This window comes from Gobius niger (assembly GCF_951799975.1).
Source record: "Gobius niger genome assembly, chromosome: 5".
In the NCBI taxonomy this organism is placed as follows: domain Eukaryota; kingdom Metazoa; phylum Chordata; class Actinopteri; order Gobiiformes; family Gobiidae; genus Gobius; species Gobius niger.
This window is the reverse complement of record NC_136856.1, coordinates 10,331,341-10,359,204: the sequence shown is the minus strand read 5'-3', so window position 1 is coordinate 10,359,204 and position 27,864 is coordinate 10,331,341. Positions and strand designations below refer to the sequence as shown.

The 27,864-nt window shown below is 40.9% G+C and overlaps 2 protein-coding genes across 3 annotated transcripts in view; both read right to left on the bottom strand.

Annotated features, from left to right (window-relative positions):
* The window catches only part of LOC306962859 (progesterone receptor-like), a 43,846-nt gene extending 40,316 nt beyond the window's left edge, over nt 1-3,530 (bottom strand). Inside the window, exon 1 of the mRNA XM_079556207.1 lies at nt 2,122-3,530. Within this exon, the coding sequence (XP_079412333.1) occupies nt 2,122-3,032 (911 nt within the window). The 5' untranslated portion in view covers nt 3,033-3,530. The remainder of the gene's footprint in view (nt 1-2,121) is intronic.
* Nucleotides 3,531-7,178: 3,648 nt separating this feature from the next.
* LOC306962866 (moesin-like) overlaps nt 7,179-27,864 on the bottom strand; it is a 29,999-nt gene continuing 9,313 nt past the window's right edge. For both annotated transcript variants that reach the window (XM_079556225.1, XM_079556224.1), the window contains exons 4-14: nt 27,449-27,571; nt 21,824-21,975; nt 21,636-21,719; nt 19,646-19,792; nt 19,471-19,567; nt 17,772-17,935; nt 16,006-16,136; nt 14,993-15,153; nt 11,227-11,319; nt 8,941-9,174; nt 7,179-7,436 (exon numbers count right to left, since the gene is read on the bottom strand). In XM_079556225.1, the coding sequence (XP_079412351.1) occupies nt 7,272-7,436; nt 8,941-9,174; nt 11,227-11,319; nt 14,993-15,153; nt 16,006-16,136; nt 17,772-17,935; nt 19,471-19,567; nt 19,646-19,792; nt 21,636-21,719; nt 21,824-21,975; nt 27,449-27,571 (1,551 nt within the window). In that variant the 3' untranslated portion in view covers nt 7,179-7,271. The remainder of the gene's footprint in view (nt 7,437-8,940; nt 9,175-11,226; nt 11,320-14,992; nt 15,154-16,005; nt 16,137-17,771; nt 17,936-19,470; nt 19,568-19,645; nt 19,793-21,635; nt 21,720-21,823; nt 21,976-27,448; nt 27,572-27,864) is intronic.

Below are 27,864 nucleotides of genomic sequence, written 5' to 3'. Positions count from 1 at the left end.
TCAAAAATATATTAAAAACAGTAGCATTTTTTTCTTCTTATTTCATTCCTGAAGTCATCAGGGGACCCTCACCCAAAGCCCGCCCAATGGGTCCCGACCCCCCCTTTGGGAACCACGGGTTTAGACCTCCACAAACATGTTCTGAATGCATGTGGTTCTTGTAAAGCATCAGTGCAGTTTCAGATTAGAGTCTCCGTGGCTGCTGTGTAAAAGCTTTCATTGGGCCGATAATTTACAAACTGTGTCATTCAACAACTGAGTTGTTAATCCAAGTTTATACACGAGCTTAGTACTCCCTGTGCACAAGGCCAATATCCATTAGTGTGCAATTAGAAAAAGAAGCTGGACACTTCAAAAGTGTAGAAAACTAATCTTTGGCATTAAACAGGCATCATTTTATTATCATTTTATAGGCTGACCAGGCAGTGCTTAAGCTTAATTCAATTTAGTGAAAGCACTACGTGCATTAGCGTAATGTTGACAGACTAATGGCAAGTGAACTTAGATGGTGATTTTAGCGGCAGTGCTGGGTTTAATTTTATATTTAGAAATTTTTGGAATACAAATTACACTGAAGATATAAGTAAAAGTGTGGAGTTGTTTCAATTTCTTGTCTTCTACACCGTTGTCACTTCTCCTTTGTTCTTATGCCTGTTAAATAAATACATTTGCTTTGTGAAAAGAGTTTCCAAGTAGTTATGTGTACTTAGCTGCATCTCTTGATTATTAAAGCAGTAGGTTTTTTTCTTCAAACACAGTGTTGATGAAACCAAAGCTGACAAGACCTTTTTGGCAAAACAAACTAAAGACAAAAAATGCAGTTTCAAGGAAATGAGAACTTGCAAATATCCTCTAAAAGCAGAGAGCAGAGCATAATTGTATAATTGTAAAAAAAAAAAAAAAAAGAGAGAGAGAGAGAAAGCTCTATATGGTGCAAGTATTTTGCAGATTTCCCAAGTAAATGCTGTTCCAGTAAGTAAATGTAGATGCTGCTGTCTATCATTCAGTTAAAATTATATTCAGGGTGATACTTTTTTTTAAGTGTGTCTCCCTTACAGACAAAGACTGTTCTGTAAGAAATGAAGAGTGGGGAAAATAATTATAAACACACCAAGGCCCAACTGTTACGAACAAAACTGACAATGTGCAAATTAACTAAAAGCCTATAGTCTGTGTGCCTTGAAATCAAGAAGGCAAAAGAAAAAGTTTGAATATAAAATCAGATTCATGCAACTTTTACAAACATCAAATCACTAAGATCTCTCTTGTCGACTGTTGCCTCGTCTATGCCAAGAAAAATGGAGATGGTTGTAACCTTTGCCAAATTGAAATGCAAATGGACGAACAGTTGGGGGTGGATGATTTGAAGAGATGAAGCAACAATTTCCAATCTTTTATCATTTAATGTTATCTATTATTCTACTAGTCTTTTTTTTTTTGTTAAGCTAATGCACTATACTGTACTCTTTGCTGGAACAGGCAGACCGCCGCAATGAGATGTCTGTGGCCCTAAGCCTTTTTAAGGGAATCAAGAACATCTCGGCAACAGCAGGTGGTATGTCTCCTGTTTACGGCCACGGAAATTAACTCCAACCGTGGGCAGCAATAGAGACAGCACAAAAAGGACGGCCCCCTTCGCAAAGTTAACCAAAGGCTGAATTTTGGTTCTGTCTGTGCTGCACGTAGCTTTGCCGAGGCCAAACGCAGAACGCACGGGTTGCTGGAGAACATGCAGATTTATGGCCTTTGTGCTGCTACAGCGTTGGGAATAAAACAGTATTAGGAGGCGAGAGTGTGTTCCGTAGGCGAATTGAGGGGGGACTGGAAAAACCAGAGAGCCGTGGTATTATAGGTAAGGAAATGAGCGTGGCATTTACAGTAAATTAAGTCAGTCACCCAAGCTGAACTCAAATATCGGCAACTGAATAGGCAATTATCAGGCGTCTGGTTATGTATGACATAGGCAAGACAGGACAGGCGAAAAGAAAGAATGCGCTGGTGTTGACAGGAGAGCACTCCCTTTTCAGAGATCCGCCAATTGTGTCAATCACACGCAAACTTCAGAGTGACACCGATCACACCAAATCGAAAAACATTTCCTAAAAACGACTCTTTTCTTACCTGAGTCCCCGGTCTGTGCAGTCCACCCATATCGCTGGCTCGGTTTTGATGCTGGTGAAAGCCGCGTGCCCTTGGGAAACCACAGTTTGGTAACTTTCCACTTGGCCATACTCCGCGCGCACGCCACCTTTACCAACCTGCTGCTCGTCTCTGTTGCCTCCGAACCACAAGCAGCGGCACTCTTGTCTCGCTCCACGTACACAGTTGCAATATTTACACACCCCATTGTGCTGTTCAACAGGTAGCGGGGCCGCCACCACCGCTCGCTCCGGGTCGGATCCCTCGCAGTAGCTGCGCTCATTTGCGCGCCACACGTTATTCATTGTGTCCCTCGTGTACATGTTAGCGTTGGCTGTAGTGGCAGTGTATGGTTTCAGCGATAACACCCCGTCTGATTGATGAGGGGCAGCGGGGAGCTCCGGAACTGGACTCGCGTACAAGTTCGAGTCCCGAACGACGTATCTTGTTATAACCGGGTTGCGCGTAAAGTTGTGCGCGCTCGTGTCCACGTCGCTCGATCGCAGCAGATCCATACAGCTCACCTGCTGCATGCCGTGGCAAACTTCCCCAAAGTCATCCTCTCTGCGGCCGGGGTCTCCGTGGAGCAGCCTGACGCCGTCCTGGTTCATGTTTTGCGAGACCTCGATAGCGGCGTTCCCCGCGCTCTGCTCGTAGTCTGTGAACGCAGCAGCGGGGACACTGCTCCCACAGCCGTGTGCGGCGGCGGCGGCGGCGCTGTTGTTGTTTAGAGGAGGAGACGACACGGGGTCCAAGCCTAGAGACACGGACACTGCCTTGCTGAGCTCCACGGTGCTCGGGCACGCGCAGGTGTCCCTCGTATTCACGCGATCCGCCTCGTTCAGCAGTAAAGAGTTGTCTTCTAAATTGGACAGGCGCGTGCGAAAGGCCATCTTTAACCGCGTCGTCACCTTTGGCAGGACTTGGTGAGAAAAGGACTTGCGCGAGGCGGTGAGAGGAAAACGCCTACTCAACGACAGGAGCCCCGGTCATGTGTGGAGCTGGGCACACTCACATGTGTCGTCGACGTGCTTTTGCCTTCAGTCGAGCTTCATCCTGTACAGCTTTCCTCTCCCCTCTCGTGCGGAGTCCGCGCCGTGTGCTGCGACTAACTTTTCAAAGTCTCCGTGCCTTTTTTTTCTTTTTTTCTGTCCCGAGTTCTAGCGTGTCCCTCCGTGAACTCCCTCCAGAAGTTGCATGCGCACAAACGCGAACCCGCTGTCAGAGCGAGGACTTTGCACTTCGTCCTGCGGAAAGGTTTTCGTGCTTAACAGCAACCCAGTAAACATTCGCAATTTGCGTCGTGCCTCCCGTTATTTAGCTGAAAGCGATACAGTCTCGCGAGACAAGAGCATTAAAAAAATAAAATCAACCCTGACGCCATATGAGAGTGCCGATCCTTCCTCAATGGCCATTTCATACTTTTCCTCTCTAGATAGTTCTGTTAAGGTCCCTAATAGCGTCCGATACTCCCCAGTTTGGTGTCATCTGTTAGTGCTGATTCGTTTGTTTGTGTGTGCGCGCACAAAATGGGCGTTTTATGCGCTTCCTTTTTGCGTTATTGATTATTGATAGAGTCGAGGAGAGGGGGTTGTAGCCGAAAGTGTGGTCTGGTCCGTGAATATTAAAAGACCGGTCCGGACCATTACGGACCATGACCTCTAGGGGCGCTGTGCACTGGTCCGAGTGGTCCCTGATGGTCCCTGAGATGGTCTCTAGGTCCCTCGAATGGTCTTTGGGCTGAATTAATGGTCCTGTGCATTATGTGTGGCAGGAGTGGAGTCCTAATAGGTCTATATCAATATTTCTCATTCATATTGAGGAAAACCAACGATTTGTTTTGGGAAGATTTTTTATTTGAAAATCATATTCTTTTTCTGGATGGTTTTCGACATCATCTGTTTCAAACATTGCTCTATATTCATTCCAACCAAATGAAATACGCACATTTGCGACATTAATGATCTTTTTTTAGTTGTACTCATTACGATTATAGACTAAATGAACTGAAATTCTGTGATTATTGTAGATATTACGTGGCCTAACGGGTTACGTGTATGACTGCGATGTCAAGAGGTCGTGGTTCGAGAATGACTGAAAGTGTTATATTTGGTTTCAAAATACAGAAGTATTTTACGGTTAATGATAATGATTCTTAGCATCATTGATAACTGTGCAGTTTTTAAAATGTCCAAATAAACTGAATTTACGGATCAGCATTAATGTTTTTCCCAGTGGGTTCCCAGTCAAAAACAAAAAAGGTGGGGACAGGATCGATCCACCGACCTTATACGCATAAGCCCGGCGCTCTGCCTATGGAGCCCTGCAAGCAGGACTAGTTCAGATTGTTCCGCAGTCCTACAAGACATGGATTAATGTTATGAACCGGAACGGAGTGGTGGCTTTACAAGTTCTTGAATCATTTTATTATTGTTATATGTTATTAGCGCAAATTGGCCTGAGCTTCGCTGAGCAGAGCAGCACCCACGTGATCCACGTGATCAGCAGCACCATGTCAGGGACCGGTCCCTGACTGGTCCGGACCACTCGGACCAGTGATGCCTGTATGAAGCAGAAACCAGTCATAAGTAACATGTAGGCTACTATTCTACCATTGATTCAGACCAAGGACCATCTCAGGGACCGGTCCCTGACTGGTCCGGACCACTCGGACCAGTGGTCCCTTATGCTTGTATGAAGCAGAAACCAGTCATAAGTAACAGGTACCATTGACTCAGACCAAGGACCATCTCAGGGACTGGTCCCTGACTGGTCCGGACCACTTGGACCAGTGGTCCCTGATGCCTGTATGAAGCAGAGACCAGTCACAGGCCACAGGTACCATTGACTCAGACCAAGGACCATCTCAGGGACCGGTCCCTGACTGGTCTGGACCACTCGGACCAGTGGTCCCTGATTCTTGCATGGGCCCAAGGACCACTTCAAGGACCACGGTCTGTTCCAAACCACTGGCGGACTAGTGAACAGCATCCCCAAAGGTGACTCCTGTAATTCTCTAGTGCAGAGTCCAGTCCCATGTCCAGAGGTAAGAGAACAGTGAATTAACCTGTTTAATATGATAACTACTGATCTATTAGTAGGGACTTATAAAATGGGAGCAAATACTATTCAGTGTATTAACTTTATATGAGTTTAGGCTAATTACCAAACAGCAAAAAATCATCCAAAGATCACATTAATTGTCACAATAAACAAATAAATTCATAGAGCTACACAGGAAATCAAACCATCGACCATCTGCACTATGTAATTCCAGAAATGTAAAGCAAGATGAAAGGGGAAGTGTATAAAAAGGGGAGTGTAACATTATTTCAATAAATTAATAATGCATTGGTTTTATACAGCGCTTTTCTGGACACTCAAAGACGCTTTACATTGCACTATTCGTTCACTCCATACTCGGTGGTGGCAAGCTACTATTGTAGCCACAGCTGCCCTGGGGTAGACTGACAGAAGCAAGGCAACCAGTTTGCCCCTCCGACCACCCACCCAAAGTTGGTTGGAATGAATATAGAGCAATGTTTGAAACAGATGATGTTGAAAACCATCCGGAAAAAGAATATGATTTTCAAATAAAAAATCTTCCCAAAACAAATCGTTGGTTTTCCTCAAAATGAATGAGAAATATTGATATAGACCTATTAGGACTCCACTCCTGCCACACATAATACACAGGACCATTAATTCAGCCCAAAGACCATTCGAGGGACCTAGAGACCATCTCAGGGACCATCAGGGACCACTCGGACCAGTGCACAGCGCCCCTAGAGGTCATGGTCCGTAATGGTCCGGACCGGTCTTTTAATATTCACGGACCAGACCACACTTTCGGCTACAACCGCTGCTGGAGTCGAGGTTGGGCTACACGATGGTTCTACTTAGGCTCCGTGCTACGCAGATTAATAGATGGCTTGCTTGTAATAGTTTGTCAATTCTGATCAGCAACTCAAATGAATGTAAAGAATTATGTCAAATTATTAAATGTCTCTTGCCTCTGCCTCTGTTTATTTCTGTGCTGCGTGATGGATGGGGATGTCAGCGAGAGAAAGGTGAGCGGGACTTAACACAAGCTCACCGGCTCTCCACATTGCCAACATACTCTCCCCATTAAAGCCGGTCCATCCGTGCGCAGTGAAATCAAACTGTGATTATTATTTATCCGCAGAGTGGCAGTCCTTCAATCAGAAGATAATCAAAAGAGCAGCAGACTAAAGCGGCAGCGGAGCCACGCATCATAAAAGCGCCATAAAAAACGCACTAAAGCTGGTTTGTGTCTGGCTACTTCATGAAAGTCCACATATAGATATGCAACATTCATCAGACATCATCATTAATCAGACAGTTTTAACTCAAGTTGAATTTTATTCGGTCCAAACATCAGTACAATATAGATGGAGAGCTTTATATTGTATAATGGAATAACTGTATAATGCCTTATAACAGGTATATCCCAAAGTCTGAAGCTCGATGTGAAGAGCCCACAGGTGGCCCCAACACACACACACACAAAAAAAATGTTACAGGCTAAAATTACCTTGACATTTGTTTTGCAGACAAAACAAGTAGAAGGGGGTCCCCTGCAGGGCATTTGACCCTCACCCTTGACCCATTCCATCCCAGGGGGCCATGACGGCACATCATCGCTTTATAAAAATGACTATTTATATGAACAAAACGTGGTGTGAAATGTTTAGCATATAATTGTGTTATGTTACACAATATTATACTCTGCTGTTGGATTGGATTAGTAATCTCTCACAGGGAACTTGAATATATTTGTGGGTTTACGACTAAAACAACAAAAAACGTTGATTTTATGAAAATGTAAAGATAATTACTTCTTCGCACGCATAAAACCAGCTGTGAAAAACATTATATTTTTTATATTGTGTGATGATCAGGAACATTAAATGCAGGATTTGGGCCCTTAAATGAACTCATTAGTGATTCCTACCAAATCTATATATAACTAATTAAACACACTATAAATAATAAATATATTAACTTGCATTCTTGTTTCAAATGTATCATATTACGCCAATATTCTTAACCTAAATCACGATTAACCTGCCATTCTGGCTCAACATGTGTTTGTTTTGAATCGCACAGTTTCACATGGACTCAAACTCATCGATGCGCTGTTTGGTGTTGCCCTGGCGGATTTGGCGCAGGGTCTTGTATTTGTCGCGTCCCGCTTTCACGTTTTCGGCGTGAATTAGGTCCAAGGGTGTCTTCTTGCTCTCGTCCACAGCCTCGGCCAGATCAAAACTGAGAGCCTACAAGAGACGCGCAGAGGTCAAAAAGGTTATAATTTAAGAAACTAGAGTGAGCTGTCATTATTGATTCACTCCATACAAAGCTCAAATTGTAGCCACGGCTGTTTGCCTGAGTCAATTCTACCAAATATAAAATACACGCAGATAATTTTACTCTCAAACCCTCAGTATGACACTCAAATGTGCAAATGAAAACAATAGATCACATATAAAGCTGTAACTAATATACGCTACGCACAAAATAATGTGAAGAGTGTCCATTTTTGTTCACCACACCCTATATAGGTTTATGAGAAACGCTTTGCAGCAACTTTACAAAACATCAGAATATGAGAATAGTGCACGCTGCATTCCTCGCAAAAGTAAAAACTCTCAATTAATTTAACCTTCTATTGTGAAAAATTGCCTGCTGCTTGGCCCGCTGTATAAAGGGCAGTTTCAATTTACTTATAATAGGATTCTGAGCAGAATAAGATTTGCAACTTGAATGAAACCGATGGTATGATAATAAACTGGGAACAATTATATGTGGTGCACTTAGTCCTAGGTGCACTTGGGTGGCAATTACGCTGTCCAAAAGTCAAAATCAATGCATTTGTCAAAACACACAAATGGACGGGTTTAAAAGCTTTAATTTGCTTATTTACAAAATCATAATATTTAAATAAGGCATTATTTACTAAATTGACTGATTTTGTGTTAATCTGCTCTGTTAAAAGCTCCGGGGCATTTTCTGGTCACATAATCCATTACAAAATAGGGACACGGCTGGAGAGGAACTGGATATTTTCTCTGAAAGCACTTTCTCTGTACATTTCATTGAATATACACATTTAACATTATGAAAATGAATCTATATTTATTTAAGTGGAAAAGTGATCACTCAATAGAGGTGAGCTTTGTTTTTGTGCCCAGAGGAATTGGGAATATTACTGTATAGTAATATAGTGGTGTTTGGTTGTCATAGAGACCCCTTTAGTCATGGCAGAAGAAGCAGATGGATTCAGTGGTAGTTGGTTCATTAAATGAAGTTAAGTTTTATCGCATTATCATGTATTCCTATTAATTAGAGTAATAATTGCAGCAGCAGCAGTAATTGTCGTCATGTTATAAGGTATAATAGTATGCGCAGAACATTTGTACATTTGTCTAACACAGAAGCTTTAGTTTAGAAATAGTTCTTTGCTAATATTATACTCTAAGGTATTAATAGAAGCAGCAATGGTAGTAGTAGTAGTAGTAGTAGTAGTAGTAGTAAGATAAGATAAGATAAGATAAGATAATCCTTTATTGATCTCACAAAGGAGAAATTCACTTGTTACAGTTACTTGTTGTAGTAGTGGTGGTGGTAGGTGTAATATCAGTAGTAGCAGTTATGTTGAATCATAATTGTCCTTAAAAAAAAGTCTAAGTAGTAGTAGAAATAGTATTACCATCATCATTGTTATTAGTCGTAATAGCAGTAGTAGTAGTAGTTCTGTAGTCAGATCATTCTCCCTTATACCTTGAGGTTCTTCTGCAGCCTCTGGTTCTTCTGTGCCTCGGTCACCCTCTCCTCTTCGCTCCGGTCCCGGATCATCCCGGGGACGGTGAGCTCTGCGCTGGCCTCCTCCGTGCTCTCGTCCGTCTCGTCGTGCTCATGCATGTGGGCGTGCACCGTGTCCTGGATGTGCACGCCCATCAGCTTAGACTTCAGGTCGTCTTTGGTCCGCCCCAGATCGGCCTCGGCCATAATCGCCTGCGCGCACACACAGTACAAGTATTTATAACCATCAATGCAAACATCAACTTTTACTTCTTTGTGGGCTGCAAGTTCTGTAGAAGACTTGTTCTTGTTCTTGTTCTTGTTCTTGTTCTTGTTCTTGTTCTTGTTCTTGTTCTTGTTCTTGTTCTTGTTCTTGTTCTTGTTCTTGTTCTTGTTCTTGTTCTTGTTCTTGTTCTTGTTCTTCTTCTTGTTCTTCTTCTTGTTCTTCTTCTTGTTCTTCTTCTTGTTCTTCTTCTTCTTGTTCTTCTTCTTCTTGTTCTTCTTCTTCTTGTTCTTCTTCTTCTTCTTCTTCTTGTTCTTCTTCTTGTTCTTCTTCTTGTTCTTCTTCTTCTTCTTCTTCTTCTTAACCCACTGTGTAAGAGAGACTAAACCACTGGCTCTTTTTCAACCTATTATGACAAGCCATGACCCAAAGAGTTCTTCTATTAAAGCCTTGACTATGGAAACAATTTATCAACAGTGAGTTCAGGCCGAGCCACGTGATTCCCACAACCCACTCTTACAGTCGAAGGCTAAAAGCAGTTGTAGTAGTAGTAGTATGTTGATGAAATGTGGCGATTCTCACTGATATCAATTACTGTTGTTACTGTGTGGCTCAGCGGCAGCAACGTGGCAGAAGATGAGAATATTCGGAAGGACCAAAATGGCAGTCAGATGTTCACGCATTTTGAGCCAATACATTTCAAATTTATCAGCTGCTGTGTAGATACTGTAGCGAATCGGCAAATTTAGATTTCTGATTACTCCAAATCAGCGTCTAAAGCGAATTAAGGAGAATCATTTTATTCTTTATGTTGCTTTTTGAGCATATGCTATTGTAGAAGTGGTGGCATTTGTTTTCATACAGTGGTAGACTATCAGTTGCATTTGTTCCACCACATTTTACTCACATACAGCCAAATCCGAACCTCCAGCTACCACCTCTGGCCCTCAAGATGATTTTGAGAAACATGATTACACAAATTAGAGAGTACTTTTAACATTATTAGAGTTGAATGGGAGAAAGAAAGGTAGAAACACTGTCAATAGGTCATATATTAGGTACAACACTGGCATTTGAACGGAGTGCACTGGAAAAAGAATAATCGTTTTAAGGAAAAAGTGGCATAAATCTACTTGAAGTAACAGATTAAATCTAAGGTTTGAGTAGATTTGGTCTGGTCTTGGGCGAGATAAAAACTCTAGTAGTAGTTACTTTCTTAGTTCAGATAATTGTGTGTCATTTAAAGTGAAAAACAATGATTTGTCTGATTTCAAGTAGGTTTTATTCTTGTTCCATTGGCGCTATAGCATTTGTACCTTGGATCAGTTCAAACCGACTCAAATTCAACATAGAACAACTTTAATTCAAGCAATTTTAAGTCATTTATCTCATTTAAGATGGTCATTTTTCCAGTGTTGTGCTTTACTTTGGGCTAATAATCAGCAGCCTTGGCCCTCGGAAAATCGTCCCTCTGCCAAGAAAACTTGCCTACCCCTGCAGTGTATAGTAGTTGGTAAGTTTTGGCAGTACTAGTAGCAAAGCCATTGTTTGAACTTCAACAGAAACCATCACAGAGATAGCAAATGCATTTCTGCAGCATGTTCAGCCTCTGTTTCCTGTGCTGTTCACCAAGTGTTTTGCATATTCACCGCGATCGTCAGACTCAAATAAATATAAGCCTTATTCAAATGTAAGTATTTTTGCCAAATGAAACCTTATTTTTTTGACACCTCAAGGTTGTTAGCAGGTACTTACAGACACTAAAATATACGATTTGTGCCATAATATTTTTTACACGCATATGATTAGCACGCCAGTCACATAAGCTTGTCCATTTCGGCGTTAGACACTCCGTTCTTCTAGAAAACCGTCTTCGAATGAAATGAACAACAAACAAACTGCACACTTACCCCGTTAACTCGGTCTCAGAGTGTGAAAAGTGTCTTCTTTTTTTTTTTACCTTGTCTGCGATTCAGGGGACCATCTCTGCTCATGTTTGATTCAAGCTCTCACTCTCTCATGATTCTTTCATTAATTCTCACCCTCTTTTGCCATGTCTTTGCTTCTTCATCCTTTTTCTTCTTGGCGTCCTCCAGCTGGGAAATCTTAGATGTAAGCTCTGCCAGCTCAGTGGCCTATACACACACGGGGCACACAAATGGGAAAAAAAAAAGAAGTTAAGAGTCCTCCTGCTCTCGGGTCATTGTGCTCTGTCATTGTGCGCGCGTGTGCTCAGGAGACAATGTGCGAGCGTGCGCCAAGACGTTTAAATGCAGCAGCACGGCTATGGGCAATTTCCTTTCCCTTGTCCGAGACACTGTTAGCGATCCGTCTCTATTACGATTAAAAGAGTGTACGGTACTGTAGAGCTGGGAGAATGTGAGTATTGTTCACCCTCTATGTGTCGTTATTACATGTGCGAGAGCCTCACCGCGGTAAAGATAGACATCAGTGGCTCTCAACTCATGTGTCTTTGGGACGCATCTTCATCTGATCGTAATTAGTCATGATCCAAATAAAACTGTCTGACCTTTTTGTAGGCCTCGATATAAACAAATTGCAGTATGTCCTTACAGAGGTTTTTTTTAGGTGCGCATTGACCTACATTGACCATTAGGCAGACCGAACTGATTTACATCTTTTGTTTTTTTTCCCAAGGCCACACTGAAAATTATATATAACGACCCAGGGTACTGGTCTTGGGTAAACCCCGTCTATGCTTAATCGATATTGGTTATAAACTTGAAATGATCATTTGTTCTTTTGGTGCTACAAAAGATCAGTTTCCTCCTGGGGCTGAATTATGGAGAAACTTCTGATTATGCGACATGAGCCACTTTCAGTCCAAATTATGTATTATTTTTAAGCATGTGAAGCAATTTCCTATTCCTCATTCCAGACACTGCTACTATTCACTGTTCCTCATGATCATTACAATATATTACGTGTATGCTGTGGAGAAAATGCAGTTACTTGTCATTTGTACAAATAATAATAATAAAATAATAATAATAATGATAATAATAAAAAATAATGATAATAATAATAATGCTGATAATAATAATAAGTCATTATTCATTCACTCCTAATGTCACTCCTACTAAGGCAATCTGCCCTGGGGTAGACTGACAGAAGCGAGGCTCCCAGTCAGTGCCATCGGCCCCTCCGACCACCACCAACCACCCAAGCACTACATTCATTCTGGACTGTTGTACATGTTTTTAGTGGTAGGAGAAACCGGAGTACACAGAGGAAACATACGCAGACATGGGGAGAACATACAAACTCCACACAGAACGGCCCCGTCCAGGTGGGAATCGAACCCGGGACCTTCTTTTGGTCGGTAAAGCATGCCATTTTTATTCCTCTAACATATTCTAATTAGGGATTTGTGTGTATTAATGGAGTATTTGAGGAGTATTCAGGATGTGGGTTAAGATGATGTGGCCACAGATAGTTTTAGTGCCCACTTCACCACGTCGAAAAAAAAAAATCAGAACTAAAAAAAAAAACTTCATGGAAACTAATATTTTGTTCTTTTGGTGAGTGGAATTAGTATCTTTGGTCTGTATCTCAAAATGGTACAGAGTCCATTAAAACATTTGTGGTTTAAAAGAGTGTTCCGGGTCCGCGGTGTAATTAATCATAATTGTACTTTTGGAATTTGAAAGTTTGTCAATTGCTGACCTTTCCCAAAATGTTCATCGCAAAAAAATCAAAAACAAAATTGAAGTTTCATCGTTCATCCTCATGAAAACTTTCCTGCTTTGTGCTTTGAGCTACCACATGCTGGGCTCACAAGTTTTGGGGCGCGGCACTGGCTCGGTTGTAAAGAGTTCTCCATAAACGTAAAAGCTGGCCTTTTGATCCCAGTGCTGATGACTTTACAAGGACTTCTAATGAGCAGAGTCCTATAAAAATCCGAGACGTAAATGCTCAATATAACATACCAGCCTAACTGTTTGTGGACAGCGTGACGTACAGATGGCAACAGATTTACCATCTTAAAGCTAATAAGCGTCATTAATCCATCACTCACACAGTTATATAATAATAAATTGTAGCCACAGCTGCCCTGGGGTAGACTGACAGAAACGAGGCTAACAGTCTGTGCCATCGGCCCCTCTGACCACCAACCACTCACTCACATACTGCAGGCTTCCTTGTCCCAAATGGTCTCCCATCCAAGTACCGACCAGGCCCTTCCCTGCTTGGCTTCCAAGGTCTGACGGGATTGGGCAGAGTAAAGGCCAAAACTTTGTGATAAGGCTACGTAACTGTGTTTTGTGCAGTATAAGTGGCTGTAGTAAGTCCCTGCTGCCACATTTGACTGTAAGGGCGTGGAAGTTGTGATAGCAGATCAGTTCAAGAGACTTTTTTCTTTGAAGGTTGACATTTGTTTACTTTGGTGACTGATGTAGCAATCACGGGAGAGTTATATTTCACCTGTGACTGGCAGAAATTGCAAGCATGACTGTGTTCACTTGACTATGTGTGATTAGTAATGGTCGAAGGAACTACTGGCACAGATTGGCGGACATGTTTATGTTACTCAGTCACTGCCTTACTCTCGACAGCAGGGGTAGGCAAGTTTGCGTCGTGAAGGGCCGAACCTCAACATTGTAGCCTAAAGTAAAGAACTATTTTCTGCAAATGCCAATGTTTTACATCAGTGGTTCTCAGATTGCAGGGCTTTGGGATCCACCATTACCCTCGGATGACACGCCGAGGACCCAAATAAAACTGTAATTTATATATATATATATATATATATATCGTATAAAACATTGCACTTTCCACACAAGTTTTTGTTGAACAAGCCGTAGATTTCCCATTAAGACTGAAATTATGATCAAAACAACCCCAATAACATTCATTTTAACAGACACAGTTAGTGTTTCCATGCAGTTTCAGATGGAAAATGTTGAATAAAAGTTTCCTATAGACTCGCAACCCACTGAAAATTGGTTCCGTGACTCACTTTTGGGTCCCAACCCACCAGTGGAGAATCACTGTTTATCATTATATATGACCAAGCGGGATGTTCTGACAGGACATTTTTTTTAATACTGACACTATTTCATTATTAGAGTACTTTAACAGGTATTTGATCTCTCTCCATCCATCCATCCATCCATCCATTTTCTTCCGCTTCATCCAGGGCCGGGTCGCGGGGGCAGCAGTCTCAGCAGAGATGCCAAAACTTCCCGATCCACGCACACCTCCTCCAGCTGCTCTGGGGGGACCCCGACGCGACACCAGGCCAGCTCGGAGACATAGTCCCACCAGCGTGCCCTGGGCCTTCCACGAGGCCTTGTCCCACTACGACATGCCTGGAACACCTGACACGGGAGGTGACCAGGAGGCATCCGAAACAGATGCCCGAGCCACCGCAGCTGGCTCCTTTCGATGTGAAGGAGCAGCGACTCTACTCTGAGCTCCTCCCGGGTAACTGAGCTCCTCACCCGATCTCGAAGGGTGCGCCCAGCCACCCTGCGAAGGATCTCTTTTTTGCATAATAATATTTCTCCAAATCATCTTGGGGGCCAGAGGTTCTGTGCTGGAGGGCCGGATTTGGCCCCCGGGCCTGACGTTGCCTACCCCTGCTCTACAGTGTATAGATTATTATTGTCAATAGTAGTGTCAAAATGCTAGATCAATGGAATTGAGAGCATTATAACGGGGAAATGGTGTTTAAAATTCCACGCCAAATCACTTCTAACTAAAAGGCATTAAGATTTACTACGGTTGGCCAGAAGGTGGGAAAAAAGTAAAGGGAGAAAGACAAAGTAGTAAGTCTGTCAGTACCAGACAGTCCTGGTTCCTGATCTGTGTCTCTGATTGGTGGAGCAGCGCTGCTTTCGCCTCCACTGCAGCCTTTCGATCTTTGTCCAAGCGCTCGGCCTCCTCCTGAGCGATGGTGCGTTCCTTTTCCAACTCCAACGCCCGGCGTGTCTGGTCCTCCAGCTCTGAAAGATGACAATCGCGGTTAAACAAAAGATTTGCTATTTGAATAAAAATGGTCATGACCAAATAAAAGGACTCGACTAGAACTGAAGCAGAAATACAAAAGGATTAAAGCGAGAAAAAGCCAGGGCAAGAGTAAAGAAGGTCAACTAATGTGAAAAACCAGAACTAAACCAAAGCTAAACATGGTCTAACATAAAGAAGGATTAATCCAAATTAATATCAGAAAAAGACAAATCCAGGGCTAAACCATGAGTAAATTTGAACTAAACCAGGAACAAACGAGGTCTAAACCCGGCGTAAACCACGACTGAGCTTGGATCCAAATAAAGAGACCGAGACTCGTGAAATGTAAAACTTGGACTTACTTTCTGTGTAGAGAATTAGCTATTTGAATAAAATGGGCATTGATGAATAAGAGCAATTATGGCAAAACAAATACACAAATACTTGAATAAAGAATCAGTATTTAGAACAAAAGCAAGTCTAAACCATGTGAAACCATTTCTAAAGTTGGTCTCAAAGAGGTCCATACAAGGCCTAACCAAGAACTAAACCAAGACTAAAGCACATCAATGCATGATTTAAAACAAGGTCTAAAACTGGCCATAGCAAGAACGAAAGGAAGTCCCAGAACTCTGTCGAAAAGCTAAATGTTCTACCTGTCTGTCATCTTTGGCAAGCACTTCTATACACTTCAGTTCAGTCATCTTTTACAGTGTCAGTGTACAGAAAAAATGATATATGGGAACTTCAAAAAAACGTGAACACCGACGACTCTCTTTTCAAAGCCCAGCAGAAAGAGAAAATCAGGCTGAAGTTGGGGAACATTTGTATTCAAAAAGTTGTCAGACCGTCTTGAGCTCTCTTTGTCTGCTCCTCAATCTGTCTCAATCTCTCCATCAGCTCCATGGTCTCACGGGCAATCTTCTCTGTTTCCTTCTCGGCGTTTTCTCGCTTCTTTTTCTCGCTCTCAAGTAGAGCCCTGACAGGAGAATTGTGCATAAATACACATCAGATACAAAAAAAAAAGATAAGAAATAAAATAAAAATCAGGTAAAATCATCAGATCTCTTGACAGTCCTTCCTTAAAGCAGGAGGGAACACTGTGTTAACTGTAAGAAACGTCTGTGTTCTAGCATTACACGACTGTATATGACACTGCTGTTTAAAATTGAGTCTTCCTGTGATGTCTGAACATACAAAAGTGGACATGCAGTACATATCACACACAAATGAGCCTTAAAAACATTATTTGTGCTACGTCAGCTTTCAAAGTTTACGTTTTTAAGCATTACTAAGTAAGTCTTGCCCCGAGAGGCCATAAGCGCAACTGCAGGTGTCGTAGCAAGTTGCGATTTTTTTACCTTATTAATTGTCTTGGAGAGTAAATACTACGCTGACAGAAAAGGCGAAGGGAGAGAGGGATATTGTACATCCAATTATACAATGGCAATATTTTTTTTTTCACTCAAACTTGGAGGTAAATACTGTTTAAAGTGGTGCTAGCCCGCAGTTAGCTTTGCCAATTAGCATGTTAGCTTCTTTTTCGTGATTCTATTAGTGTGTATTGGTTGCTCCGGTCCGGTGGCAGGCATGGTTTTCTGGCCAGAGACACCAGGAGGAGATGAAAGACCTTTCAATCATCCCATAAACACTTGTATTACCCCCACAGGGACTACGGAAAGGATTTATTAAGGTAAACACTTTACTTAGTACTCCTTAGAAAATTAGATAAAGCCAATGTTTGGAAAAGACCTGCCTGCAGCACCCGCTGCAGGCAGTAATGGGAATAACAAGTTACAAAACAGTGAAAACACGATTTCACTTTCAATTAACGGCATGCAAGCAAATCAATAACGCCACAAAGAACACAGTTTTGAGCTCAGGGCGGCTCACGGTGGGCACAGTGATAACATGGGCTTTGAAATGTGGAGGAAGTGTTTATGTTCCTTCTATGACATAATGAAATACAGAATGGAACTCAATTTAATATGATATGTTTAATTTGAAATTGAGATGATGGTCGGCAGAAAATTTGTCCAGTAGAGTTTGCAGCGAAATTGCCAAATTGCAAATGCTTTGACTTGGTTTATGATTAATATCTCTGCGGTTTTTTGGTGAATTTCTGTGTCTAAATGGTGCCATAACAATTAAAAAACAAAACTGTTATCTTTTCAATGGCCAAAAGTTCTCAAATTGGCGAAAGTAGGAACGTCTGGGACCTTGTTCACAGCGAATCAATTCTTCGGAAAGTTTGGTGTCGATCCAATCACAGATGCTTATTTGTAATGAATCACTGAAATGTGGAAGATGCTCCCGACTCCCTAACTTCAACTCCAACACTTCCTTCACCTCTGGTTAAAAATGTTCAGTGGGTCGAGTGTTGATTCTCTGTCCTTTTGTCCTTTTTGCATTCATGTCAAGGTCCCTATATTTTTTTGTTTTGTATTGGCTAATTGACCTATCAATCATGCCAATTACAACTTATGGATCTACAATTTTCCAATTAAATATTTTTATATTCATGAAGCATCCAAACTACTGAAACTAAACTACACGGAATATGAAAATAACTAATAAGCTCTGATTATTTTCTGGGTTTACTTGGCCGAGGTACCTCTCCATCTGCCTCTTGCTCTTCTCCTCTCGGGCCTGGGCCTTCATCTGCTGCACCTCGATGCTGTCGGGTTTCCTGCGCCGCATGTACAGGTCGTGGTTGCCCATGCACAGAGCCAGGATCCGCTTGTTGATACGGAGACGAGGGACATAAAACACAAAGTCCTGGGGAAGAAAAAGCAACACAGATTTCAACTTAGCAAAGATGGACAAAAATATTCGATCAGACGGGGATGCACCCATTTACCGCCTGAATGTCTTTTCAATGAACATACTTTATAAATCTTCAGGGTTGTGGCTATAAGGTTATGGTGTACTAAAGATAAAATAAAATAGTTTTCCGATTTGAGCCTGCCTTTAACCCCGCAATGACACCCGTACCAAGTAGTGGGCAACCCCAAGGCAGTGCCCACGGACCACAGATTCATCTCCGCATTTCCAAATTGAAAGTGCTCCGTTGGTTCATGGTAATGAGTGTCTGGATGAAGATATTACTGTAAACTGCTTGTTGTTGCAGGTTTTGTTTGACGAGGGAAACAGGAACATTCAGTGGAAACTCACCCAGACACGAGGAGACCATGCAAGTCTACACAGAAAGGCCCACATGGTCCAAGAATAAAACCCAGGCCCTGCTTGAGGCAATAGAGCACTAACCACTCACAAGTTTTTTTCTTTATGTTCGCCGTTTGGAGCAGTTACAGCGGTCAAGTCTGTAGCGTCAGAACTTGTCTAATTAAGATGAGTTAAACCGGAGCCTATAGCCCTAAAGCTGGACTGCAACCAAGGCCCAGGTGCCAAATGCCAAACCAGATCAGCTCTGCGAAAAAACACTGCTATCTTTGTTCAGTTGGAACAGTTAATAACACCAATGTTTTCACTCACATAAAGAAATGCACTGTCGTTTTGGCGATTACAGTCTGTTTGAGATTGTGACTTTGTATGACACACAACTGGCCCGCCCTGCCCCATGGCGAGTGCAAAAGCCCACTCACCCCTTGGATGAATAAGTTTGTCCATGCCTGCTCTAATGGCTTCAAAAACATTTCCATTTCACAATATTGGTCATGATTGATGCAGGTGGCTGCTCTGAGAATAACACGTATGAGATCAAGTGAGTTCACTTGTTTTATCCACTTTCGACTTGGATATTTTGTATGTTGAACATTTACAGCACTTACAAGCAGCGTATCTCTCTGGCATACTGTTTTCATAATCCTCTCCCCTCAGCCATCTGTGCATAGTACATGTGTTTTTTTTTTCTAATGGCCACAACAGGATGGCGCTGATAAAGCATGCTTCTTTAGACCAAATTAACGTGCGTAAGTCTCATTCACAAAATTAACAATAATAATAGTAATAATGATACCACTTATTTTCAATTCTGCCCTATTCAGTCACTTTAAAGGTTTTGCACAGCTAAAAAGAGTTCCTGTGAATAACATTGTAACAGTGAGTACATTAGATAGCAGGCAGGAAACTTTGAAGTTGAAGCACAAATGATTCCGGAAACCGATTTTCATGCCAAAATAAGAAATGTTTGAAAAAAAGTTAGATTGAAATCAAAAAGAGATAAAAAACAAACAAAAAAACTAACGATTTACTTTATGGGAAATGTTGTGAGTGTTATATTTACTTAAACATAAAACACACTTTGCTTTGTGTTTTATGATCGAGTCATAAATCAGAATAGTTTTGATTACCGGTGACTTCTTGTCGATTGGCTTGATGACAAACTTCTTATCGTTGAAGGAAATGTTTCTGATCTCACTCCAGGGAAAGCCAATCTTTGGGGTCATCCTGCACAGAGGAAGGCATTGTATGAACAGTGTAAAGCTTTGTGAACTTGTCTTTTTTTCTTTTTTTTTTCAGTCCTACTTGTCTTTTTTGTCGTAAATGTTGAGCCCCAGTGCGTCGACTCCCAGCCACAGCTCCGATCCTTTCTTGTTCTTGATGCTGAAATAGTTGACGCCGTACATTTCCAAATCCTGTGCGATCTTTAGGTATTCCAACATGGCGTCTTCCCTGTAGAGAAACACCTTTTACATAAGCAAACATGTTTAATAATGCGGAGTTACACTTGCTTTAACAACTGCTGGAATAAATAAGTGTAAGTGCAATTTGTGTCACAGTGACCTCATTCTTTGTTCATCTGTTTTGGATTTTTTGACCAAGGTTGTTATCATATTTTCAATTCCAAGCCTGCGAATGGTTGGGATATGTACTTCCTGGTGTCAATACACAAGGCATGTAGATTCATTTGTTATTTTCCATGTAGGGAAATGTTATCTCTGAATTTGACCCTTCCTTCAGCACTGCAGGGACATTATAGTCAGTATAGTGTAGCTCTCAGCTATAACCTCTTACACCCCACCTTAACCGAGCACATTATCTCTAGTTTACCCAAATCTAAAAACTGGACTGGAGAGCAACAGTGTTTTGCCTCATTTGAAAGCTAAGGCCTACAAAAGTGATGTAGACGCCACATTTCTGTCACATATTTGAAGTGTTTTTGTCGCTCTTTTTTGTCACTTTTTTGTTTAATTTTTGTCACTTTTTTGTCACATTTTTGTCACTTTTTTGTCACTTTTTTGTCACATTTATTCCACTTTTTTGTCACATTTATTTCACTTTTTTGTCACTTTTTTTTTAATCACATTTATTCCACTTTTTGTCACATTTATTCCACTTTTTTGTCACATTTATTCCACTTTTTTGTCACATTTATTTCACTTTTTTGTCACTTTTTTGTCACATTTATTCCACTTTTTTGTCACATTTATTTCACTTTTTTGTCACTTTTTTTTTATCACATTTATTCCACTTTTTGTCACATTTATTCCACTTTTTGTCACATTTATTCCACTTTTTTGTCACATTTATTCCACTTTTTTGTCACATTTATTTCACTTTTTTGTCACTTTTTTATCACATTTATTCCACTTTTTGTCACATTTATTCTACTTTTTTGTCACATTTATTTCACTTTTTTGTCACTTTTTTGTCACATTTATTCCACTTTTTTGTTACATTTATTTCACTTTTTTGTCACATTTATTCCACTTTTTTGTCACATTTATTTCACTTTTTTGTCACATTTATTTCACTTTTTTGTCACTTTTTTGTCACATTTATTCCACTTTTTTGTTACATTTATTTCACTTTTTTGTCACATTTATTCCACTTTTTTGACACATTTATTTCACTTTTTTGTCACATTTATTTCACTTTTTTGTCACATTTATTCCACTTTTTTGTTACATTTATTTCACTTTTTTGTCACATTTATTCCACTTTTTTGTCACATTTATTTCACTTTTTTGTCACTTTTTTGTCACATTTATTCCACTTTTTTGTTACATTTATTTCACTTTTTTGTCACATTTATTCCACTTTTTTGTCACATTTATTCCACTTTTTGTCAATTTTTTGTCAAATTTTTGTCAAATTTTTGACAGGTTTTATTCTGCATTTTTTTGTTTCATTTTTTTTTGTCGCTTTTTTGTCATTATTTGTCACTCCTTCATGTCACTTTGTCACTTTTTTAATCACTTTTTTGTGACTTTTTTTTGTGTCATTTTTTTTGCTATTTTGACACTTTTTTGAAAGAAGCATTTAGATTTGCGTACAGCCAAACTATAGAGAATGTGCTGGGTTCAGGTGGGAGTTATGAGGTTAATGTAATAAGGAAAATAATACCTATAACAAGGATTTTTCAAATATGCCCTAAGATGCCCATATAGCCCATGTCATTGTGTGAAGATATCCAGTGCTGTAGAAGTTATAAGAATTAGTACAAAAAACTTCTAATAAGAATTAGTTCAAAAAACTTCTAAGCACTTTAAAGTTGGAGGTCTTAACGCCGTACCTCAGCATTCCCTTGTGCTCTTGATGCCACACCTGGATCCTCTCCTCCCACTGATTCTTATTCAGCTTGTGCTGCTCCAAAACCCTGGTTTTATAGAGCCAGAGGACACAGCATTCAGCATTTAGATGGAAGAAGAAGGTGAATCGAGTTGAACTTTGGCTAACACCATTATCCCCGGCCGTGCCTACCTTTGTGGTAAGAGCTTCTCTCGGGACAGATATCCTGGTATGTGGTAATCCTTCCTGTAGTCCCCGTGTTTGACCTGGACAGCGTATGAAGCCAGCAGCACGGCCGTCTCAGGGGGACAGTAGATGTCATCATTTAAGATACACTCTTTAACCTAAGACGAGGGGAAAAAACAAGTAATGGTAGTAGTAATATACTGAAAGAGCTGGTGACTTCTGCAGTGGAAATGCCAAAAATACTGACTTGCCTTACGGCCTAACTACCCCTTGGTTGGCCTCTAGAATAGTGTCATAATAGTGTTAATCATTGAATCAGACCTGAATTTTAACAGTCATATTAAGTCCATTACATCAGTGGCCTATTACCACCTAAAAAACATTGCTAAAATAAAAAAAACATAGTGTCTAAACCAGATTGAGAGAAATTAATTCATGTGTTTGTCTCCAGTCGGCTAGACTATTGTAACGGCCTGCTCACTGGTCTTTCCAAACGAACAGTTAAACATCTGCAGTTTATTCAAAACGCTGTGTCTCGAGTCCTGACAAGAACTGGCTTGCTGTCACTCAGGGAATAGATTTTAAAATAGCTCTGCTTGGGCACCAAAGTACATCTCTGATATGTTAAAGCCATATGAACATCACGGGCCTTGAGATCCTCAGGGAGGGGTCTCCTGGTGGTTCCCAGAGTCACAACTAAACGCGGTGAGGCTGTATTTCAGGTTAGGTTCAGGTCTGGAACAGTCTCCATGAGGATGTGAGACGGGCCTCAGCCCTGGCTGTGTTTAAGTCCAGGCTATAAACATGCCTTCTTACTGCTGCCTATTGTAATTGACTGTATTTTAACTCATTTTAATATGTATATATTTTTATAAATACATATTTGTATTTTTTTCAATATCTTTATACGTTGTATTAATGGATTTGTTTTATTGTTTTTACTGAGTTTATGGTGTTGCTGTGAGGCACATTGAGTTGCCTTGTGCATGAAATGTGCTGTATAAATACTTTTGTCTTGCTTTGCCTAGAAGCATTTCCTTAGTGATGGGATTTAACCACTTAGTGTAACTCCCACATGAACCAAGCACATTTTTTCCAGTTTGGCATTACCCAAAAACTGAAAGCAAAATAGAGGCAAAAGAGCGAGAAAAAAACGTGCCGGAAAAGCAACTAAAAAAGCAAAGCTACAAAAATTAGTGAGTGAGTATTAGTATTTTGTAGGTACATAATGTAATAGGACACAAGACCCTTAGGGTTGGGCTTAAGGTTTGGGTTAGTATTTATGTCTTATTACATTATGTACCTACAAACTACTAATATATATTATTCCATTGCGTACCTAACCCATAGGTACAAGTTTGTCATGATTTGTCTTGTTCCCCTGTTTTTGTATCTTTTGTCTTTGGTCTAGTCCTGTGTTTTATTTTGACATGTGTTCTGTCCTTGTGATTTTCTGTTTGACTTCCCTCGTTACCTGCCTGCCCCGCCCGCCCTGATGTGTTTCACCTGTGCCCCGTTTCCTCTTGTATTTATACCCCTGTGTTTCCCTTGTCCTTTGTCGCGTCATTGTCTACGTCAGCCCCGGTTTTTGGTTTTCTTTGGATTTTTTTATTTTAGTTTTCGTCCGTCATTAAACATCACCAGTTTTGTTGCAGTCCTGCATTTTGGGTTTTATTTTCTTCATTCCACTTCAACCATGACAGAGTTAATACAGATTGTTACATTACATTGTACTATATTTAGTTAGGTACAATGTTTCAATGGTACTGTTAGTGCATTTAGCTTTGACTTTAGTGCATCCAGCTCCGTCGTTGGGCTGATTCTTGTGTTCGTTCGGGGGAGTTCTGTGTAAAATTGACTCAAAACACAGAACCGGCTCTTTTCACCATTGATATCCCGTTCGAACCGTTAAAGAGCCGTTCAAAAGAGCTGCTCAGTCATGAACTTGAAGATCTAAGTCCTGCAGTACTTGGGGAGTAGTATCAGTTGCAGCGTTAACTTAGTACTGCCAATTTACTAGCCATCCAGAACAGACTAAATAAATGATGTCTTTTCCACTTTGACAATTTATGGCACAATGACTACACTTGCTCTCCCTGTAGCCGGATTTCAATCCTTTAATGGATGAATCATGCCATTTGGCCGACCCGAGAACCCGTGTAAACGTTGACAGCAAAGCACGACGCAAACTCCCACTCACAATAGTCGTAGCCAGTTAGCCATGAGGTCAGCTTGGCAAAGAGAGACGTTAATGAGCAGACCTGTAGGATTGCTCGCTTGGTGGATGTGTCCATGGGTAATTACGTTTTAAGCTGTCGATCCAGCGCCAGAATCCATACCCGTCGCTCTTGTCACGCTTAAGTGCTCCTCCAGTGGTCATGCTGGTTCTCTCGTCATAATAAACACGCAGGTCAAGGTGACTTCTGGCGCATTCACGTTTGCGGGGCAAGTACAAGGAGCTGTCTGCCAGTGCTGGCTTTAAACTGACAAGATATTTCACGGCGCGACATCTCACATAAATGAGTGGTAGAATGAAATCATAAATTAGCAAAGATTAAATTTTTATCCGAGTGTTCGTGCATTATTTTACCCCAGTCTGTTGCCAATTGCTCTGAATCACATCATAAATTTTGAAATGGTTGCAACATAGTTAAAGGAATAAATTAAGGCAGACTGAATGTATTAATTCACATTACCAGTCGTGCAGTGTGAAACCGATGCCATATAACACTGGTCTTTGTAAAGAGTTGCGTCTGGAAGGGCATGCGGCTTTAAAACCTTTGCAGCGGTCATAATCTAACCTCTTAAAGCAGTACTATGTAACTTGTTTACCTTTATAAATCCTTTCTGTAGTGCTGGGGGTAATACAAGTGTTAATGGGATGATTGGCGGGTCTTTCATCTCCCCCTGGTGTCTCTGGCCAGAAAACTACACTTGCAGCTTTCCCTGTTCCGACCCGGAGACCCAATAAACACTAAAGGAATCATGAAGAAGAAGCTAACAAGCAAACAGGCTAAGCTAGCTGCGGGCTAGCATCACTTAAACAGTATTTACAGCCAAGTCGAGTGAAAAAATGATCTCCATTGTGGAATTGGATGTACAATATCCCTCTCTCCCTTTGTCTGTTTTGTCAGCGTAGTATTTACTCTCAGGGACAATTAATGAGTAAAAAAAACTGCAACATGCTATGACACCTGCAGTGGCGCTTATGGCCTCTAGGGGCATGAGTTACTTAGTTCTGCTTTAACCTCCGCCTTAACCAAGCACATTTTCTCCAGTTCAGCATTACCCAGATCTAAAAGCTTCTTGACTGGAGAGGTTGCAGCCTATAGACCAGTGTAACACCTCATTCGAAATCTAAGGCCTACAAAACGGCCCTAAGATTTTTCCTTGCGTTGCTGCTGCATTATCCCTTTTTCGTTATATTGTTGCTTTTTTTTTTCATCGCTTTTTTGTTGCCTGTTTTGTTGCGTTTTGTCACTTTTTCACGCTTGTTTTGCTGCATTCTCATCCTCATTTATGTATTGTTTTTTTCAAGAAGCTTTTAGATGTGGGTGAAGTTGAACTGGAGATAATGTGCTCAGCAAGGCGGGGGTTAAGAGGTTAATTTCTTAAAGCAGAAAGAGTGCCCTTTTAAAGAAGAACTAACTTGTTAACCTTAATAAATCCTTTTCGTAGTCCCTCTGGGGGTAATACAAGTGTTAATGGGATGATTGGAGGGTCTCTCATCTCCCCCGGTGTCTCTGGCCAGAAAACCACAATTGTAACTTTCCTGCCTCAGGGTCGGAGACACCAATACACACTAATGGAATCCCAAAGAAGAAGCTAACAGGCTAATGGGCAAAGCTAACTGCAGGCTAGCGCCACTTAAACCTTATTTACAGCCAAGTTTGAGTGAAAAAAATGATCTCCATTGTGTAATTGGATGTACAATATCCCTCTCTCCTTTTGTCTTTGTTCAGTGTAGTATTTACTCTCACGGACAGTTAATGAGTAAAAAAAAACGCAACATGAAGCGCATATATATTATATAATGTTTGTGTGTGTGTGCCATTTGACTGCTTTTTGACTGCTCCAGCCCCTGGAGTGGATGATCAAGGTTCTACTCAGGGACATAACTACAGTTTGTGCTCAGGCTGGCCTCGAACCAGTGACCGCCACATTCCTTGACAAATGCTTGGTGTGGAGGTGGGCAAACTAGGGCCGAACAACCACCTTTAACTTTGATGCATTGGTGGAAAACACTGAGGGTTTTTTACGAACAGGTGACACATAACTGTGGCTATTTTGTTTTTCTCAAATCCCAATGTGGCCTTTGAGTCAAAACGTTTGCCCATAACATTTTTTGGAAAATAAAGTAGTGTACTTAAATATATAGACAATAACTAGTACCACTTCATCACACACCACAGTAAAAGGTTTGAAATAACAACAGGGTAATTATTAAGGCTGGGCTGATATGCTTCAATAAGTAAGTTGAGTTTCCGAAAGTCATAAATTAAATGTAAATCAGTCTGACATTTTGAAAAGTACAAACGGCAGGGACATCCTTAAAGTATGACGTCTGTCAGCTTCAAAGCTAGCACTAACTCAAAAATATTTGCATTATTATTTTTCTTGTATCAAGGTATTGCAATACATGGTTTCCGATACGATATGTGTATGAAAGACGTAATTGCGATGTATTGCGAAACGATATTTTGCCCCATCCCTATTAAATATCGTGCTTTCATGATACAAAATAATGTCCTGTCATTCAACCTTGTTTCATGGTGAATAATCCTAACCCTAAACCAGCAAATTGAAAATATACCCGCATACATAGCTTTTAACTATGTAATATAAATCGCAGACACTGAGTCCTGAACTGCTTTACAAAATCCCAGTACATTACAATCAAACTCAAACAAACTAAAACTAAAACCTGAGCCTGATGATTTTGAAAAGCCTGTTTCTCTTGAGATGATTTTGTAAACGTTTCTGCAGAATACAGGGAATGCAAAGAAATGAGTGGTACTTTCCAGAGACGAGTCGGGGAGATTTCTTGGTAATAATACAACAATATAATTATAGGGCAGCAAATGCATCATCCCATGTTATTCCAAGTATTAATTCCAATTATGTCATCGCTGTACTGTAAAAGTAAAGTGCAACGATGTAACATACTGTATACAATCAAAAGGGCAGTGTAATTGCCTATTGTGCATTTTCCAAAGTACCTGCATGTGTTGAGAGCTACATAAATCCCTAATGAAAACCTCGCCTGGGCATGGGACGAGTGAGTCACTGTGAAGGCCCCACTAGTCATTAAGAGTTCAGATTTTGTTTTGACATTTGTTGTTCTTGCCTAGCGCGCGGTTATAAAACATTTTGATAGCACTTCGATCTAATTTTACATTTGTGTTTAGCAGCTTAACTCAACAAGGAAAATTGCCAGAGTGATTAAATAAATAAAATTACCGGCGGTTATGCAGGTCATATTAATGAAAAGCGCTCCCATCTAACTTTTTCTTTTTTTTTTTTCATTTCCTTTCTGCTTTAGAATTGCAAATGCCAATGGTTTTTAGTGCTGCGAATATGAAAGTAGGGTGCCTTTGCAAATGTCAGGGTATGGCTCTTGCATATCCAAACCTGTAAGAAGAAGAGTCGCTGCGTTGCTTCCTGAATCAACTCCTCCGTCACCTCCTCGGGATAAAACTTGGCCCTGAACTTAATCAGCAGAGGGTTGTCCCGCTTCACGTCCTGCGCCGTCACCTACAGGGCCCAAATGTCAACGGATTAATTACTCTCAAAGGAGGGAGTACATATTTGCGAATGCACAGATGCCAGGGGAGTCGATGAGGAGGGAAGCCAAAATGATGAGTCTAAAAGAGCTGGAGAGAATATAGTGATAAATGCTGTATGACCAACATTTTATGACCAAAAAAGGATAAGAAATTATGAAAGTTTAAAGCAGTTCATTATAGATTTACTTAAAAGTGCTTGGGGCATAACAACAAGCAAATGCAACTCTCTAGTTTAGTTTTGGGAGAGACATATTATGGTCA